Below are 19917 nucleotides of genomic sequence, written 5' to 3'. Positions count from 1 at the left end.
TCAGGTTTTGATGGTGATAGCTGATTGCTTCAATTACTAGGAAAGCAGTGTGTGGAATTGATTGAAGAGGGAGAGTTAATATTGGAGTCTGTTTTCCTGTGGATGTTTCCTATGGGAAAGTGCAAGAGCAATTCTGGAAAACATGAGGAGGAAGTGTTTGTTCCCCTGCTGAAGGGCTGAAGGGCTGAGTTGCCATCTGTGAGTGCAGGAAGGTGTCAATAGTTTGGATTCTGTGACCACATAGCCCTGAGGCTCAGCATTTTGGAACAGCTGTTTTTGAACACACAGTCTGTCCAGGATCTTTTAGGGATTGCTACCAGCATCAGAAGATGCAGCAGGGCTTGGAGAGGAGCAGAAGGCAGAGTGAGTGAATGTGTGTGCTGAAGTGCAGTGAATCGAGCCATCCTTGGATGGGCAAGAAGGAATATTCCCTCCAGTGCTACCCACTGGGAAATCAAGGAAATGAAGAAAATCTCTCCTTGTCTTCTGTTCAGCTCTTAGTTCTGGTTTGTTGTACTCTCCATTCCTTCGTGATTACATCCATGTCTCAGTCAGGTATTGTTTTCTGCTTGAGTTGGGAACATTCCCTAAAGCTGTTCTGAGTGCACAATAGTCTTGTTCTCTTTCTTAGGCCAGTTTTAGACTGAATTTTGGCAGATTACACAAGTGTGGAATGTTTGCTGTCCTGTCTTACATCATCATTTATCCTGTATCATTTATTTTTCCTTTAACAGATTCTTAGCACTGTCAGTCTAATCTGCATCAGGGGTTGAAATGCATTACCATAATAGAGTGCATTGTGGGTAATGCCGTGCAAATTGTTCTGTGGAAAGTCGTGCTAAATTATGTTCTTGGGAAAAAAATAAAAGGGCAGAAAAAACAAAGGCTTTTCTCCTTTCCCTTTTTCTTAACTGTTTGTTCTGTGGATTTCTGAGCAGCTGCCAGAGGCACAGGTTTAAATGAGTTGTTTGACATTCAGCACCACGTGCAGTGATGCTCCTCCCCACAGGACACTGCTGAAAGGATGGAGTTGAAAACTGTGCTGGGTTTTCTGTATGTCTCTGTAATGTTTAGTTTTAAAACATTAATAGCTTGTCAAAGGAAAAATCTGAGTGAATGCTGCAATAGCACAGTAAAGAGGAATGTCTTGGTGCTTTTTTTGTCTCCATTGCCTCCATCTCCTCATCTGTAGGAATATCAGTTTTTGTGAGCTTAAAGGGCTTCAGACGCCTCTTGGAAGAGGCAGTTCTGATCATATATAGTGTTGTTTTCACATCTTTGTCTTCTTTGTTCTCTTTTACCAAGGTCATTTTCTAGGGAACTGGCTCCTTAGTTCCTCTGAACGTCCGTACACTTTCCAAACAGAAGCAGTAATCCTCTTTTGGACAGAAGACTTGATTGTAGTAGAAATGATTGCAATGTCACAAACAGAGGATTATAATTTTCACTATAAATCATAAAAGGACTCCTAAGAAAAAGGCAGCCTGTTTATGCAAATTTTCTCAGGTAGTACATCTGCAAGATGAGAAACCTGAGAGCCTGTAATCTGGAGTCAGTGTCATCTCTGCTGATAAAGGTTTGTCTGCTTTGCTGTGTATGGTCAGTAGATTTTCAAAGACTCAGAAACTTGTAGCTTGTTTTTACAAGCCCTGTGTGCTTCTCAGCTGATGCTCTCTCTAGGTGAAACCTTTATCAGCTGCCCTCCATTTGCTTGTTTCTGGTCTCCATCTCTGAAAAAGTCAATGTGGACATGTTCATGGCAGAACAAGGGGCAGTGTGTGCTTTTGTGTGCGTCACATCTGTTACCCCACTTGAGAGAGCTGCCTCTCCTCACCTCCTCTGTGTCTCTGAACTTATCTGCTGTTCTTCAGTCTGTTCCTCACAGTCTTCAAGGACTTTCTTTGTCTCTATCTCTCCTAAAACATAGAGTGTGAAGGTATTAAACTGACCCTGTGCTAGTAATATTATAGAAAGGAAAATACTCAGAGGTGGTTTGCAAAACTTGCATCCAGCTGCCACTTCTGACCAATGTTCTCCTTGGTAATTATGTCCAAATGTCTAAAATCATCTGCATGCTCCAGGTCAGCTCTTCATGGACAAGCACCACAAGTTCCTATCTCCTGTAATAATATAGAAGCTTTGTTTTGATCCTCATTTTTGCTTTCCTTTTAGTAATAATGTTTTCCAATTAAATTTAAGGTGTAAATATCCATCATCCATATCTCAATGGCTCTCAGTTTACTTTGTGCCACTGAGCATGTGGGTTTTGAAGAAATGAACCTTTGGGCTCTGCAGGCCTGCATGCCCTTGTTAGTGGTTAATGGCAGCTGGTTCACCTGAAAGGACCTTCTTGATCTTTGATTTCTGACTGTGGATATCACATCCCTGGGACTCATTGCAGGGTGTCCTTCCTAACCCAGCTTCCCAATGAAATGATTAGTAACTTGCCCTTGGACTATGTGGTGAAATCTCCCTCTGACTCAGCTTTCTCATGTATTCTGTAACTTTCTATGGTGTTATTGTACTACATGTTCATTTTTCCAACTATATTAAATCAGAGCAGACATCAAAGAGGGTCCTGCAGTATTTTTGCCTGAATTACCCTCAGTGTTATCAGCCATTCTCCAGGTGACTAGTATAGGGTATTCAAAGGAAAGAAAGAAATAAAAAGGTCATATTTTCCCTGTTACTGTCCATTTCTCTGTTAAATGTGACAAGCAGCAAGAAGGGTCCTGTGTCAGAATGATTACACTGACACCTGCAAGAGAGCAGCCAGTGAGCTCCTTGCTTGTACTTCCATCCTCCCTCTTCAAAGGGAGCAGGCACCAGGCTGGGGGAAGCCCTCTCCTCTGCAGTGTCTCTTTCCTCTGATCTGAGCTGGGCAGAGATGCTTTTTGTGCTTTCCCATGTGCCTTTGGCTTGGAAAATCAATGCCTCCTTTGTTGTTTTAGAAGTGCTAATACAATAAATTGTAGAATCATAGCTGCTTCCTGTCCCTGATGCTGAGGTTGTAGGGAGGGATAGGTGGGAAGGCTGGCTTTGATGGTGTTTGCTGAAGATGACCAAAGAGAATTTGTGATATGGAAAAAAGAAATTAGCCTGGGGGAGCCATTTATAATTTAGGAAAAAAGTCTCAGGTAGCTCTTGACATGTATCAGAATAAGGGGATGGATGTAGAAGGCATGAAAAGTTACAGCAATGAACACTGAAATGGGAGAGGAAGGTGCAGAGCTGTGGACTGGGCTGTGTCCTCACCTCTCACCTCTGAGGGTCTGTGTGAAGACCTGTTTAAAGTAAGTTTTTAAGGAGACAGCACACAGAGGCCCTCAGGATGATCTCTTCTGGACATGTGCAGGTAATTATTCCAGCATGGAAGCTGCCATGTGCCATCTGATGTGCCCAGAAAAGCCACCCCCAGGTGGAAGCTCTGCTCTGAGGCTGTTGGCAGGAGGATAGCAGGGATTTTGTGGAGAGCAGACTTAGACCTGGAAGAAAGAAGTAAGCTTCTATGCTTCAAGGTGTGATTTGGAAAACAATAAGGGACTCCAAGGACTGGACTAATCAGAGTTTGTGTGGGCTGAGATTTGGATGCGTTCTGGAGCCCCAGGTTCCTTGGCAGAGCTTGTAGGCAGCCAGGATGGGAACAGAGCAGGATGCTGTGGGACCATGCTGCCTGCTTTGTACACAAATCAGTGCTTGCACATTGTCTGCTCTGTTATTTGATATTTGATTAAGGTTGTAACTCACAGAATTAGGTGAAGCCCAGGTTTTTTTCCTGTAGGAGTTGTAAGGAAATTAAGAAATTGAACTACTAAAAAGAAATCTTTAAAACTGGCCAGCAGACTCAGTGGTTGACTGTTTAAACCAGGTTCAACAAGGTAAATAATCATAATCATTAATTATGTTAAAAAACTTATTTGACATCGTGAGAAAACCACCAATAACATAACCACAGGACCTGAGCTAACACTGGGATAAGGAAACCCAATGATTAAGGGTGTTAATAGAATTGATAGAGGCTTGATAATATGATTTTTATTTTTAAGAAGTACAGGAGTTAGAGGACAAATGAGAAATTAGTATATAAATTTTCATTCGTGGCTTTCAAGGGTAAATCTAGGCTAATTTTCATGCAGAATGGTATCAGTGGTCATCCCAGATGAATCATGGCTGACGAAAAGAAAGGCACAAAAAGAAAAAAATTCAAGAAATTTTGGGAGTTGTGGAATAAGAAATAAAAGGGTCTGTGTGTAGTCAAAACTGAGTTAAAAAGCTGGGAAAAATGGGTAGGATAAGGCAAACACTGGGATGGAAAGAAATTAAGGTGAATCCAGTTACCACTCTGGGAATTGGTGCTGGTCAGTATTTATAATTTGGATGACTGGAAGGTAAGGAGATAATAAGATAATAAGATCTGCTGCTAGCAGCTGATTCAAATTATACTGTGGGAAGAAGGGCTGAAAGATTGTGGGTACTAGAATGGAAGATGAAACATAGGCAGTGGCAGGGTGCAGCATGTTTGAAGGAATAGTTTAAAGCGTTCAGACACATGGCTGGGCTCTGAATTAGCTCTAACCATTCAGGAAAATGTAAGTAGCTATTACAAAGACAGCTTGATAAAGATGTCTGTGCCATGTGCAGCAGCAGCAGTAAAGAAAAAAAAGTGAGTAAGATGTCTGTGTGTGTGAAGAAACAGGGAGCCTTGGAAGATGTTCTAATATCCCTGCAGACGTGAGTGGTAGCACCTCCTGTGGAGTGCTGTGTGTGTTATGGGTCATTTCTTTGTGAGAGACAAAGCAGTGATATACATGGGCTGGAGGGAGCAGATGAAAGTGCTTAGTGGCCTGGAAGGCAGCTTCAATACAGGGAAAGCATTGGGGATCCTGGAGCTGCTGAATGATAAAGGGAAGGAATAAAGCTCAGCAGTGCAGAGAGCACAGCAGTGTGTGGCACCAGCAGCGGGCTGGGGGAGGCTCTGCAGGGCTGGGGATGCTTGAGGGCAGCACAGCAGGGAGCAGAACCCTCCTCTCAGGGCTCTCCTCCACCTGACATTGCTGCCAGGCCAGGACAGTTTCAGTGCTGTGTCAGACTGCACTGATCCAGTGTGGCAGCAGAGGGATGGAGATAATGTGGGGTGCCATGCCAAATCTGTTCTAGTGCCCCTGTCCCTGGGTTGGTACAAAAGTGAAAGGTTCCATGATCCTGGTGTCTTGTTTTGGGTGGGGAATTAAAGCACATTAACCTTGCTGTGTCATTTTGTCCAGTAAATATTTTCATCTGGTGGGAAGGATAGACTGTACTTGTTAATTTAAATGCTTGAAAACCATGTGGAAAAATAACAAAGTGTTGTGTAATATGATAAAAAATGTGCGTCACCATTCCATGAAATTAAGATGCTGCAATTGATTCTCTGTATAACACATAATCAACCTGGGGATCCCCACTGTGAATGGCATTATGAAGACAAATACCTTACTGAGGTTTTTTAAAGTGGGTTTGACACTTTGAGTAGCATCTACATTTACATTAGCCAGGATAAATCTCATAAATCATTTTTTCCAAGGGATGTGATGATCACCAGCCAGGATTAGAAAATTGTTTTACACCCATGGTGAAATATGGCCAAACTGGGTAAATTCATAGCTGATGAAAAGGCTTGGGTGGGCCAAGAGTCTGCTTACTTTTCTGTACATCAGAATTATTTATAGAGGCAAACTTTTAAGTGGAAGAAGAGGGGAAGAAAAGTCATCCAGGGATTAGGGAGCCAATTTAGGACTTGAAAAATTTCAGCTTCTTGCTTTCCCAAACTGCTTTTAAAAGCTAATTCATTTGACACAGATTCTGAGACATACTTACAGCTCCACCTCACACTTAATCTCCAGATACCTCAGGCTATAACCTGTCTGTGACTTGTTCCATGTTCCAGAGAGTTCAGATACAGGGAAAGGAGCACATGTGAGAGGAGGGAATGGTGATGAATTTTCAAGGCACCATCAGATATCAGTTAGCCTGTTGGAAATAGTGGGAGCATGGGGAAGAAAGGTGCTTTCTGAACAAAGCACTTGATAGCCTCCAATAACTGCTAATTGCTTTATTTCCCTGCACTGCCTCAGAATTCCTCTGTGACTCGAACAGTCCCTAGTTCTGTTTCTTGGCAGCTTAAGTATCCTGTAGCAACATGTGTTTTTCTTTAGAAATTGGTGTGTTGGGGTGCTTGGATTTTTGTTTGGTTTGTTTGTTTTTGTCGGGGTTTGGTTGTGGTTTTTTTGATTTCTTTTTTTTGGTTGTGTTTTGTTTTTGTTTTGTAAATTATTTAAAATAATGTCATTGCCTATGGCATTGGTTAGGTCTACTGTCAGAAGATTGCTCTCTGGACTGTCACATCTCATTGACAGGCTTTTCCTCCCCAAAACTGTCTGCAGTCCTCAGAAAGGAGCTGGAGGCACTGCTGATCCTGTTATTGTGAAACTGCAGATTCCACTCAGGTGTGCAGTTCTGGCCTGGCCTTCACTCAGCCTCTTCAGTTCTGCTTGAAAAGACATCATGGGACAAGGAGAAAGATTGTTCAGTGTCTGCAGAGAGGGATAAGCTTAGTCCAGGTTCATCCAGGGCCTAAAATAGGTCCTCAGCATGTCACAAGGAAATGAATGAGACAGAAAACCAATGTACTACTCAATTTTATCGGAAAGCAAGAACTCTGCAAAGAATAGCATCTTTCTACATGGTTTGTCTGCACAGGTGGAAAATATCCTCATTTGTCATTCTCTTTTTGTTCCCGACATGGCCACCCATCACAATTATGGCCCACATAAAAAACAAACAAAAAACCAAAACAATACAACAAAAAACCCAAAACAAACCAAAAAACAAACCAGAAAAAAAACAACCAAACAAAAACCACCAAAGAAACCCTCCAAACTAAAAAAGTTATTGTGTTATTCCCTGTCTAGCTACTACTTCATTGTGTGCAGTCTTTAAGGAGGTGGAAAGTTAAATCCACCCCTGTCTCCATCTTGTGTAGTTTGAAAATTGTTAGTGTAAAACATTAGTAGCAGTGTTGGGGTAGAGTGGCCAAGAAAAAAGAGAGCTCAGGTGCAACAATAATAAAATTTGGCTCTTCCAACACATGTTGAACTTGACATATACTGAGTCATTCATAGGAGATGATTAAGGAATAGAAAAAGGATGCTGAGGAAGAAAGTGAGAAGGAAAAGAAGTTTGGGAGGGAGGAAAGTGGGGAGGGAAACAGCTGTGGGAATACTATGAGGGAAAGGTGGAAAAGTGTGGAAATGGAAATGTCAGGCAAATAGCTAGTCAGTGGAAAGAAGAAAAAAACCTTTCCCCACAACAGAACTGGAGAATTCACAACATAAAAATCTGGTTTTTTCTAGAGAAATTGGCAACAAGCTTTTGTTAAATCTCCAGTTCTCCTATGAGCAGTTTGTCCAGGACTATTTCTCCAGCAGGTTGGAAGGAGAAAGTATTTCATCTTCCCTTTCAGTCTGTTCCTTGAACAGTGTTGCCTGTGACATACATACCTTTTAATGGTAAAAGAGCCCATTTGAATGAATAAAACAATAATTACTTCTGTGCTGTTGAAGTTTGCTCAGCTGAAACACCAGCTGAGCTCAGCAGAAGTTTTGTGAGGAGATGCAAAGCAAGTCAGGCCTTTTTTCCTCCCCATGAGGGCAGAGCACCAGATGTAATGAGGACAGATGTGCAGAGCAAGGCACACTTCCCCAAGGGTGCCAAGGTGGTCAAGGTTGCCATTAGCTTTCTTCTTGTTATCATTCCTCTGCATCAGCATCCATTGACCTCAGCAACCCTTCCTTCTTTCTCATCCTTTTATCGCTCCCATTCTTTTATCTCCTGTCTCTAACTCCAGTCCCTCTCATCTTTCTTTCTAGAAATTCCTACTAGCCTGTTTTTTTGCTTCGTTTTTTTTTTTCTTTGCATCTTCAGCCTTTTCCACTCTCTTAATCCTCTTGAAATGTTTTGGCCCACATTCCCAACCCCTCCACTTCATCTGTTCTGCATGCCATTCCTGCTGCTGAGGGATCTCTGGGGCATGAGAAGCCTGGGTTATTCCCTGCTGTCCTAGTTGTCCAAATAGCCAGTTCCCCAGCAGGTGTCTGTGTACTTTCATTCACAGGGGTTGAAAGTACAGTAACCTTCAGGGCTGGCTCAAGCTAAAATTAAGGCTGCAGACACCAGGCACCAAATGTTTCATTCAGCTCCTGAAGTTTGTCCTCTAGAGCTTCCAAATGGTTTTGATTAGTATTCCAAGGGAGAGCTCACTGATGGAATTAGTGAGAAACCAGACTGTCAATTTATTTATACCCGGCCTTAGGGCATAGCCATTGTGCATGTGTAAAGCTGTTGAGATGCAGGGAGGATTCTGTAAGTGTGTGTGTAGATGTGTTGACTGGAAGTGGGTTTGCAGGGAAAAGCTGTTGCCCCAAGGACTGAACAGTGACCTAAAGCAGGAGAGGCCGTGATGAATATCAAAAATGCCTTTTAGGAAAAATTGATCCCTCTGAAATTCTTTCTCTGCTTGTATTTATTAGTATCTCCCAGCTCTAATTTTACTGTAATTCTCATTACCCTTGTGGAGAAATCTCTAATTTAACTCCTGGTGTCTTTCCACCTCCTTCAACAATATCTGTGTTACAAAACTATCACTGTCTTTGCCTCCTGGAGTATTTAAAACACGTGAGTAATGAATAATAAAGTTTTTCCATCACATTGTCATTTAGCCTGGGAAGTATTTTGAGGGCAAGCTGAGAGATATTGGAAACATTTAGTTGTGGATATTCATTTGATGCATCAGTGCCAAGCATGAATGAACTGGTTTTCCAATACAATTTGATCAATTTTGTTTAGGAAAATCTATTGACAGTGTTGAGGCCAAATTATAAGTCTTTTATTTCTGTTCCCCTGTTTTGAATTACAGTGGAAAATAAATATATCTCAAACTTGGACTTTTCTTAGGCATCCCCTCCTCCCATTCTGTCTGTTGCACTATAAAAATGTGAAAAGGGTTTAAGGAAAGTTTTTCAGCCCCATTACTCTCTATAATAGCCAGGAAACAATTAACCTGTTACCCCTTAACATGATGTTTGCAGAAGATTATTGCATGACAGGGCCCAAGAGACCAATTTGCACTGTGCAGTGGAATGTGGTGCATCAAGCTGATGCTGGCCCAGACTGGTACTTTGATGTAATGGAGAGCAAAACCTGTGTGGAGCTTTGAGGTGATCATTAAAACAGGGTGGTTTAGTTAGCATGTTTCTGAGGTTGGACTAATTAGGACTGATGGGCTTGTCTGCAGCAGGGGTGCAGGTGCTGCTCCCTCCTTCAGAATTCACCTGGACCCTTTTGGCAAGGGAGGCTTTGCACCACGCTCCAGTGGTCACACAGACGTGAGCAGAGGAGGGCACAGAGCTGCAAAGCCTCGTGCCAGAGGAGGAGATGGGGTCACTGAGAATCCAGGCTGGCAGGACACTGCAGGGGAGGTGCTGGCAGCCAGAGCAGCTTCCTCCTGTACAGCTGTGACAAACAGACCGTATATTGTCACTTGGTAACCCCCAGACAGCCTCCCTGCCATGGAGCTCTGCTTCCTACCAGCTTCTCAACCAAGCCAGAGTGCATCGCCTCCACCTTTCCACCTTTCTTCTTTCTTTTGTTTCTTATGGGATATTTTCATAACTATGAGTTGTAAGCACAATCTAAAATTTTTGCAGCTGGCTGTGCCACATGGCTACAAGGGGAATGCCTGGAGGTCAGGCTTCCCTTTCAGTAATGCAGGTGGGACTGATTATTAACCACTACACCAGGTCCTGGCATTGCTGGCAGATGCCATCAATAACATTAGTTCAACATGCCAGCTCTGTCCCCAGCTCAGTTTAATGGCAGTCGTGCTCTGCATCTCCAGCTCCTCCCTCTGATGAGAACTGAGGAGGGAGGAAGGAGAGAGAAAATTGCCTGAGTTAAAATAAATAGATGTCCATGTTTGAAGTGAACAAAGTGTGCTAACAGGCAATCCTCTGGCTGAGTTTCTCGCTGTTCCTCCTGAGCTGTCTAACATCAAACAATACGGGTCCATTGTACAGCAGCTGACTTCAGTGCATGAGCTGTTACTGTCTTAGGCTTCTGAGGTGTGCTATAGTGTTAATATTTTATTTTTTTTCTCATGGTTTCTTAAGGCCTCTCCATATCCTGAGTAAAGCTCGAGGGAGTCATAAAGCCACAGGCTGAGTTTCAGCTCAGGCGCTGTTCACATCTCCTTGATAGCTGTTGAGTATGTTGCCTTAATCTTGGAAGCAAGACCCTGAGATGCACCCCAGGGAAAGCCTCGAGATGTTCTTTGTATTTTTTGCCCCCAAGGAAATAACTCTCTTGCTGTGGAAATGACATCTTTTTTCTCTGAAATGTCACCACTTCTACCTGCTGGTTGTAACTCTGCCACAACTCAAATATCCAAAGTCTTTTAAAGTAAAATAATAAAACATTTAGGAATCTATTTAGAGCTTCTGAGAATTCTTATTATTTTGTGTTAATGACCCTCAGTTCCCATAAATTTCTCCCTCCATTTGTGTTTTTCTTATAAATTATTGCTGCACTCTTTTTGTACACATATATTGCTTGGCAAAGCTTGCAGTAGAGGTGAATAAGAGGAAAGTAAAAATGATATCAGAAATTTCCCCACTGTGATAAAAACACTTAGGACACCGTTCAAAGAGCAAAAGTCAGTTCTCCTGGGGCCCCAGACCCTGCCTAGCACTGAGGCTGTTCCCTCAGACTGTGTGTGCTCATCCTTCTTTGCCCAGCTATTCAGAACATGTTTGAGTTCTGGATTGTGTTCATCATAACCACGGATTCGTGCTTTGCTCACAGGGCCTCAGAAAAGGAATTACAATATCTTGTCTATAGGACAATGTACTTGTGTCACAGAGGGATTTTTTTTAATGCCAAATGATCTTTGCATATGCTGGACCTGCTAGAGAGGATGTTATGGTGGTGCTGTGGAAAAAATTTCTGTCCTCTAACAAAAGTGGACCAAAAAACTCCTCAGGAGAGCTGCAGACATTGATGTGTCAAATCTCTTATTTCTTCCATCCACCTGTGTGTTTTTGGCTCAGAAATAATCTTCCAGCTCTACAGAAGAACTCAGACCTTAGGATCCCAAAGCATTCTACAAATATAACTTTATATAGGAAAAGAGCAGAGCTCTATCCCCTGTCATGGATAACTGAACACATTATATCTTACAATACAAATTATAATGTGTTCAGCACCCAGGAGATGCTCACTAACAAATATCTAGTGGAGAGTGATGTGCAGGCTGTGCTGATGTGGAGCTCACACCAACCTTAAGGCCAGGGCTTATCCTGGACTCCTGAGAGTTGCTAAGGAAACAGCCTGGGAGTGGAGCTGGAAGCCTCAGAAGCTTGGCTGCAGAGAAGGTTTTTGCTGCAAAAGCACACAGGGTTGTTATTGGCAGAGGCAGCAGCTGGTCCAGCCCCGATGGGTGATGCCATCACTAAGTGCCAAAGATGAGGGACTCTGCAGTTTTAGTTTCTTTTTGGTGTGTCAGTTTTGTTTGTCTCCTGCCCTCCTCTCAGCAGATGCATGAAACTGCCATCAATAACACTGACTTATTCTGCTGCAGGCCCTTGGTGTAAAACCAGCACAGACTATTCACAATCAACAAGGATCCACAGCTTGGAGAATTCCTCTCTTGAAAGATGAAGTTGATAATCCAAACCCTCTTTGTGCCACCAGCTTATAACTGACTGAGAAATTCCTCAGAGGTGTTTGTTATTTTGCAATTACTTTGCAATTGATTTTCTTGAAAAACAATTCATAACTTGTTAAAGATCTCTTCCTCTCTTTTCTACCCTTGTCCAGTTCCCTTTTCCATCTTTGCCACTGCCTAATGTTTATAATCACAGGACTTATATTTTTTCCCCATTACTGAGGTAGAATGCTCCTCTATAGAGAAAAAGAAAAACTGGATGATTTGTAAAAGTGGATTTACAATCAGGTTCTCCTGGGGCCCGAGTCTAATTCTTACAATGACTTCTGAAAATTTACTTGAGACATTTAAACTATTTGCCTCCATTTCCCCTGCTGTAAAACAGAGGCTATTTTAGGATAGCTTCTGTAGACCATGTGCTGTTAGTTAATTTACAAATGATTCTGTAGGGGAAACTTCCATCTGCAGGAATCATGAAACCTCGTGCCTCTCTCATCAGGGCCTGCAGCTGGGAACACAGGAGCTGGAGGAGATGGGAAGCAAGTTCTGCCTTGGTTTGCTGATTCTGCACCTCAAATCCCTGCCCTGCAGCAAGGAGCTGATGGCTCAGGCAGCTCTCCTGCTGGATCTGGAGGAGGAGATCACAGACAGGGCACAAAGGTCAGTGACAGTGTCCAGAGGGCTCTGCTGGGGGAATGGAGTTGGTGGGGGTATATTTTGGGTTTAAATCTGCAGAAATGGACTGTCCTTATGGAAACTGCTGTGTATGTACAGTATACATACATATGTATAGTAATCAGAATTGAGATGTAATGGACTCCCAGAGAAACTACTGAAGCAGTGGGTCCATGCCCTGCAGCCATCCATGTGGAGGAAAAAGGTGAAAAAGATGAACCTGTTTTCTATTTTCCAGTGACTTTCCATTTTCCTACCAAACCTGCTTGCTGGAACATGGGGATGGTACTGCCCTAGAAAAATTCATCAGCAGGAAACACTGTCCTGCTCCCTGCCACATGGGTTCTGTCCAGCTCAGATCCTCCATGGAGAGGATCTCTTATAAGAAGGGCATTATCTAAGTGCTGCACTGTAGGGAACAAGCATTGCAGATTATAAAAGGACACTGATAGCATGAAGTAGAAATTGTGGCCCACATACTGCAAGTGTATTCCTATAAATTCTTTTCCTCACTGCATGGAATCCTTTAGTCATTTAGAGCACAGATTTATGACTTTTTGATGGACAGAAAGAAGTTTTGATCCCACTGCTTATTTAGGACATGTTTTTTTCAAATTGCAAAATTAATTTACTTGCTTCCTGTGTTCAGTGGGAAGTATTTAAGTGACTTTGCACCACTATAAATACAAGAGGAATTTGACCTGGAAAAATATCAGAGTATGAGATTATTCAGCTTGAATTTGTGATGAAGCAGAAATGCATGATTTCTCTAGGCCACCACCACTTGTTAGTGCTATGTGCATCACATATGTTTGCAAGAATGTTTTTCCAAGACACATGGAGAAAGAAGACTTAATGATGTGACATTATTTGAAGCTCCCCAATGGCTTTGCCATCAAAGAACTCTCTCAGCTTCATCAATGAACATCAAGTTTTTCAGTTGCAGAAATACCCCTATAATTTATAGCAGACTTCCAGACTGTCCCCTGCAGGAACATTTACCCAACATCAGCACCACCTGTTCCTCATGCCAAAATCCATTCTTGTTTTAAATGTTTCTGAGGGACAGTTTAAACAGAAGAATAAAATGTGGAGACATTCCTTTGGATTAGCTGTGCTCACTTGTAGTGTGAACATACAAATGAAGCAATTAAGGTGGATGCTAAACACCATCCATGTTGTGGACAACCATCCAAAAAATCATTGCTATGTCATTAGAGAGAGCTGCTGGAGCCTGGCTGGGTGGATGGTTTTGGGATATAAATCAAACTCACTTTTGAACTGGAGGTAGAAGGGCCTTTGCATGAAAATAACGTATGGGAAGAAAAACATCAAACCCTGACTTCTCTGAAACATTGACAAAAAGCCATCTGGTCACAGTAACTCAGTGAGCATTTTCTCTGATCTTTGTTGCCTTCTGTTACTTTTTCCTTTAGCTGAGTTTATGTTAATGGGAATTCGTTCTATTTATCCAATACTGGATGTGGTAGTTGATCAGTACAGAAGGAAGATCTCTAGTGACAAAAAGTGTTAAAGAAGTTAGGAAAAAATAAAAGTTACCTTACTTTGAAAAACTCCCATGTGTCCTCAGCAGCTGAAAGCAAAGTCTTCAAGTTTGGCCAGCAGCAGCGAGCACCTCTGTGGCACCCAGGAATGAATGTCATTGATAAAAGGTTAATTGATAGGTAGTTATTAGTTTTCACTTCACTGGGTGTTATTGCAGGTTTGTGAAATTTTACTAGCTTGGATGTAATTTGTTTCCATTTGCAGACCAGGTGAGCAGCTGAATTGATAATCCCACCCAGAGGTGTCACATTGGAGGAACTGGATGCAAAAGGCAAGGGAGATGCAGGGACCAAAGTGTTTGCTAGCATATTCTCTTTAAGAATAAGTATTTAATGGAAAATCATTGTGCAGAATATTGATTCTGATTCAGAAAATTAATACTTCACTCCCATGTTTCTCTGAGCCTAGCCGAGAGAATTCCATGGTTTGGTTTTAGTGGGAATATTGGAACCAATGGAAGAAGGCAGAACAGAGGGCTCCCTGATACAGAAAGGAGGGCAACTACATATTATATATTAAATATGTATTAAATATTAAGTCTAATCTAGTACTGTGAGGTAGCACCAAAACCTTGCAGTTTTACTGCTGGTATATCATGACATCAATGGAAATTATACTCTGCTGCTTCCTAGGACAGACCCACCTTTTTGGGTTTGAGTGAAATGTTTGTGGTTTAAAATTAACTCTGTTTTCCTTGTGGTTACCAGAAAAATGCACAGTGTCCTTGCATGCTTTCTATACTTTGCCTTAGAAAGTGTGAGTAGGTGTGAATAAAAATACCCACATTTCTGTGTACCTCTGCCAAAGCAAAATCAGATTTGGGGATCCTTTAGGTATAACACAGGAAAAGTTCTGGGTGGGCACTTGGCAATTTTTTTTCTTAAATGCTTTAAATAGAGAACAGCAGTGTCTTTGGAACAGCTTACAAGCTATCCCTTTTATTACCAGAAGTCTGCAGTGTCCTGGTCCCAGGAAATGATATGCATGACAAATATTTAAGTGGGAGGCAATAGCTTTTACTGTAGCTATGTTTTCTGGCAAAGGAAAATGTGTCCAAAGACTGTCCTGCTGATGTGTCTAGAAAAAGATACAAAAATGGCTGAGACTTTGCATATCAGTATTCACCAATATCAAAAGAAAAGATTAGTATTGTTCAGCCTGGATGAAAACACAAGCTTTTCTTAGTTGTTACAGCTTTGTTGTGTGGAAGTCAAGCTGAAATTAAGCTGTGAGCAGTGTGATGTATTGCTCGGTGCTGATGTTAAGTACATCTATCTCAATCTAATGTGTTTTCTGTATAAGGGTTTCTGAGTGCCCATCTCTGTAATACTCTGGGTGACAGGTCAAGCTGTGGAACAAGAAGTTAATCCAGCACTGGATAAAGCTGACTCCCAGATGAAATGTCTCATTGCAAAGGTACAGAGATCAAAGGCTGTGGAGCCAGAGATCTCTCGTGTTGTGAAATCCCTGCAGTTCATGTCCTGCATTTGTCTCTCTTTGCCCTGGTATCTGGTGTGCGTGGCATTGACTTGGCATCCCAGCATCTCCCTCCGACAGCAAACATTTTCACCTGTCAAGGTTCATAACTGTTTGTGTCCTTTAATTTTCCTCTTCAGGCTCTCTGTGCTCTGGGTGTGCTGCAGCCTTATTCTCTCACCACTGCTGTGAAGGGGATAAAGAGCAGGTTGGACCCTGCTTCCCTGGAATAAACTATTTGCTGTGCACTTTACAGAGCTCTGTCAGAGCCAGTGGTCAGTAAATTGGAGTGAGGGAATAGCTGTCAGGGAGGTGCCTGCTCTGGTGGAGGCATCCTGTGACAATGGGGGATTTCTCACACCAGATCAAGTCCATTGTGCTCAGTGTGCTGTCTCTAACGAGCCAAAGAAAGGTGGAAGAAGCCTTTAGCAGATCTAACTAAACACAGTTTGGTGCACAAGAATTTCTTCCTGTCCCCACTTTACAGTCTGCCTTTCCTCTAAATTGTCCACTGCAAAAGGAATCATTCACAAGCATCAGTGGGGCAGCACTTGGAATAAGTTCACAGCAGAGACAGTGCTGCCTGTGAGAACAAGCAAGAGGGGCTGAACTTCCACCAGTGGGGCTGTGTGGCAAATGGGACTGTAGAATATTTCCCCTGGACACACGATGTCCCAGGATACCATGAAGTTGGCCTGACAGCCCTGTGTCACTGTTCCCAACACATGGTAGCTGTCTCAGGAACACGACAAAAATGGAGAAAGTACAAGATGCAGCACAGAAGATGCGTTAGAGCTACAATGTGTGATGATGGGGAAGAAAGGTTAAATTGCTCCAGGCATTAGTTGGTCTTTTAATTATCAACCTGTGCTTCTGGGACACATCATAATGACTCTCTCATTCAGGCACTATCATCCTCATGTTACACAAGCCCTCTGTAGGGATTTAGTTGTTGTGGATTTTCTTTTCACTAATGATATTTGGGTTGTTTTTTTGCATTGAATAAATAACCTTTTTTCCACCAGCACTGAATAGCTTTGATCTTATGGACCACTCTGCCAAGATCAAAGGCCAAATATGTGGAGAATTTTCTGAGCTTTGCAACCACTTTCAACAAACAAAGCCATGTGTCAGGTGCTCATACAAGCAATTTATTCTACTCTTTCTCAAACTTGGCCTCTTAAGACAGAATTGCCATGCCCTAGGAAGAATTACTGATGCTTCCAGCATCCCACCATGCCTTACAGTCAATTCTGGCATTCAGAACCTTTCTGTGGGGAGAATAAAGTGCAGCTTGTACTTTGGACATTGAGTTTTTTGATAATAGTTTTCATGCCTCATTTCATATAAAAGTAATTAAGTTTTAAGTCACTGCTGTCCAGGTAGTTTCACATTTGTCATGACAAAGGAGGATGGGAAGTAACTGTTCAGATAAAGTAGGTTTGAGAGAGACAAGGAGCAATAGCCTTCCTCTCCAGTATTCTCCTCTTCTTCCTTCTGGTTTAAACTGATGGCACATTCCTTAATTTTCTTTTGTCCCTGCCCTCCAGGTTATGCTAGGAAACGTTTTGCATACACTGCAGCAATTGCAGCCATTTGTTCATGAGACATCTCCGGTGTTGAGACAGACGTTTGTGAAGTCATTTTCTGCTGACTCAGACAATATTTATCTCCTGTGTTTCTTCATCATTTCTTACCTTTCTTGAGCAGAGCCAAATCTCTTTCCACCCCAGATGGTAAATATGTCTAGCTTTGCTATTAATCACAAAGAGAAGGCTTAATCATTGCTCTGTTTCTTTGTCCAGGTGTAATCTCTTCATCTTCCATGCAGTGAGCAGAGTTAGATTGGTCAGTGCACGGATGGCAAAGCCAGGAATTGACAAGAGGGATTTGCAGATCATTTGGAAATGTGTGTGCTGTTCTTCTATACCACATTGATGCACCATCATGATCCTGGATAGTATTGAACTGTTGAATCTCCCATCTTTTCACTATAATGCACCTTCCCCTGATTATAGCTGTGGAGGCAATTTCACTTATCTTTTAAACTGTGTGGTCAAAAGGTGATTCAGATCAAATGAAAGTGATTTTGTGGAAATGAAGCAAACAATAAAAGGGAAAGTTCAAACAACAAAAAATGCAGCTGGAGCAAAGCATTCTCAATCCATTTGGTGCATCCTTAGTGCATCTGTGAATAGCAGAAATGTGGTGTTATACCCTCATGCAGATGGAAAACAGTTCCCCTGCCTGGTGGGATGGGTTTTCCTGTTCCTACAGGTGAATGTGGGTGTCAGTGTTATATTGTTTTGCTTATACATACTGCAGCTCAAGGGTTTAGGTGCAAGACAGGACTTTCCCCTGCACAGCACCCCATCCCCTCCCAGCTGGGTGTAGCAGCAGTCACAGTGTCCAGACTGGACAGCTGGACTCTGGGGAGCCCTCTGACATATGGCTGAAGATGAAAGGGCTCTTTCATCACTTAGAGAATCTAACCACAGCAGGGATTATTTGGCCAGACTCGATTCAGGTTTTTATTTGACTGAGGTTCCATTTTTCCTGTAAGTAAAGATTTGGTGCATTTTTAACCTTGATCATCTGTAGACATTAAATGCCTTGTGGCAGCTTTCAGAAGAGGAGGGTGTTTATTGATTCTATTTTTTTGCTTAGTCACAAATTTTATTGCTGGTAAAGGAATTTGAAATTTCTACTGTTATATGAGCATCTCTGGATGAGGTATTTCTGTATTTGGATGCTGGAGAGAAAAGTGCTGTGGGAATGCATTTACCTAAGTAAGCCAAACTACTTTGTCACTTTGGTGCAGAACATGGGGCAAAAGGGGTTTCTATAATGCATTTCATAAAACACTTGTGAGAGCACAGTCTAACATTAATTCAGTATGACAGGTGTGAGAGTGGCTGAAGCTGGGCTTTGGCTTCAGAGCAGTCTCATGTTGCTGTAACCATTTAGGATCAGTTCAGGAAATGCTTTAACTCTTGACTGTTTTATAACACTCTCCAGCAATCTTTCACATTGATGTTGCAAAGGAGTGGTACCTCCTTGCACCCCCAGGGTCTGACCTAAAGAATTGCTTCCTCTGCTATTGAGAGGAAAAAACCCTCAGATTTCCAGTTTGGATCTATTACAGATTTTAGACTTTATTGTTTTTATATGCCTCAATAATCCTGTTTTCAAAATAAAAATGTGAACCTTCTTCTGTCCACCCCTTTATCCTTCTTATCCCGCTCTCTTCTGTGCCTCTCCTTTGTTATTGTGAGAATACAAGCCCAGAGAATTCTTTGGAGGCTCAGCCAAGCAATGCAGCCTATAATGAATATATTTGGTATTCAGAAGGCTTTCATGTAGCTGTTCACAGGTGAGCCACTGGAATTCAACAACTTTTCATTAACACTTTCTAGAGCTGTCCCTATATTCCTCCTATTGATTTTTATTATTATTATTATTCTGAAATGCCTTGCAAGCTGCTCAGCTTCTGTTGACTGTTATCAAATTCCAGTTCCAGTTAGGCTGGGTATAAGTATTCATCCTCATTTCAGAGGTAATTAATTGATCCTTTTTTAGCTAATAATAACAATTTAAATAGATGCAGAAAGGAAGGAGAGGAAAAGAGCAAATGGGAAAAGAAAGAGATCATAGAAGGAACTTCAAACATGCACAGAAGCACTGCTTGCTATTGTATCTGTCTGAGGTTATTCAAATTACCATGCTCACACAGATCTGACTGGACTACAGATAATGAACTTGTATATACCCAGCAGAACAAATGGGCTCTGCAGTGCCCTTTCTGTGAGGCACATTGCTATGGTGCTGTCTGGCATTAGACACTTTGGTATTGATTAGGAGCATCTGTATTTCTGTGCTGCAGCCTTTCTCCCTTAAGATCTGCTGCAAAATATGAAAGCCACTGGGGCCCTTCACATGCTGAGGCAGAAAAACAAATCAGAGGCTATCAGGGGTTCAGAAGTTCCCATTTATGGAACATTCCCCAAAGCAATGCATTGTGAGGGGTGCACTCTTTTCTCTGTGGTGCTCTTTATACAGACCAGGACACTGCTGACACCAGAATAGATGTTTTTTGGGTTTTTTTTTCCTAAGAGAATGCAAAGGGTAATGGGAGAATGCAGGCAGAGGTGGGATTTAGATTGAACATGTCAAGGTCTAGTGCTGAAGAGGCATGTTCAGAGCACTATATATAGCATTATATGCACTGTATCTATGCTACAGCAGCAGCTGAACACCAGTTGCATTAGATTTAAAGCTCTGGCACAAGATCAGGAGGAGAAAACTTTGTCAGTGCAACTCTGCTGGTGATCCCTGTCCTTTGTTTTCAGCTGTTGACATTATTCAGAGGACAGGGATGCACAAGGCATAACTGTAGTGGGAGTCCTGGTGTCTTCATGTGGGGGGAGCCATAGATAACACTA

At 42.1% G+C, this 19917-nt stretch overlaps 1 protein-coding gene across 4 annotated transcripts in view; it reads left to right on the top strand.

The window, feature by feature from the left end:
- AGBL1 (AGBL carboxypeptidase 1) overlaps nt 1-19917 on the top strand; it is a 367447-nt gene that overhangs the window by 169179 nt on the left and 178351 nt on the right. For all 4 annotated transcript variants that reach the window (XM_033070851.1, XM_033070848.2, XM_033070847.2 and 1 more), the window contains one exon: nt 12258-12418. In XM_033070851.1, coding sequence (XP_032926742.1) covers nt 12258-12418 — 161 coding nt within the window. The remainder of the gene's footprint in view (nt 1-12257; nt 12419-19917) is intronic.

This window comes from Catharus ustulatus, chromosome 12, assembly GCF_009819885.2.
Source record: "Catharus ustulatus isolate bCatUst1 chromosome 12, bCatUst1.pri.v2, whole genome shotgun sequence".
Classification (NCBI taxonomy): Eukaryota; Metazoa; Chordata; class Aves; order Passeriformes; family Turdidae; genus Catharus; species Catharus ustulatus.
The sequence above is the reverse complement of the archived record's forward strand: the minus strand, read 5'-3'. Positions and strand labels throughout refer to the sequence as shown.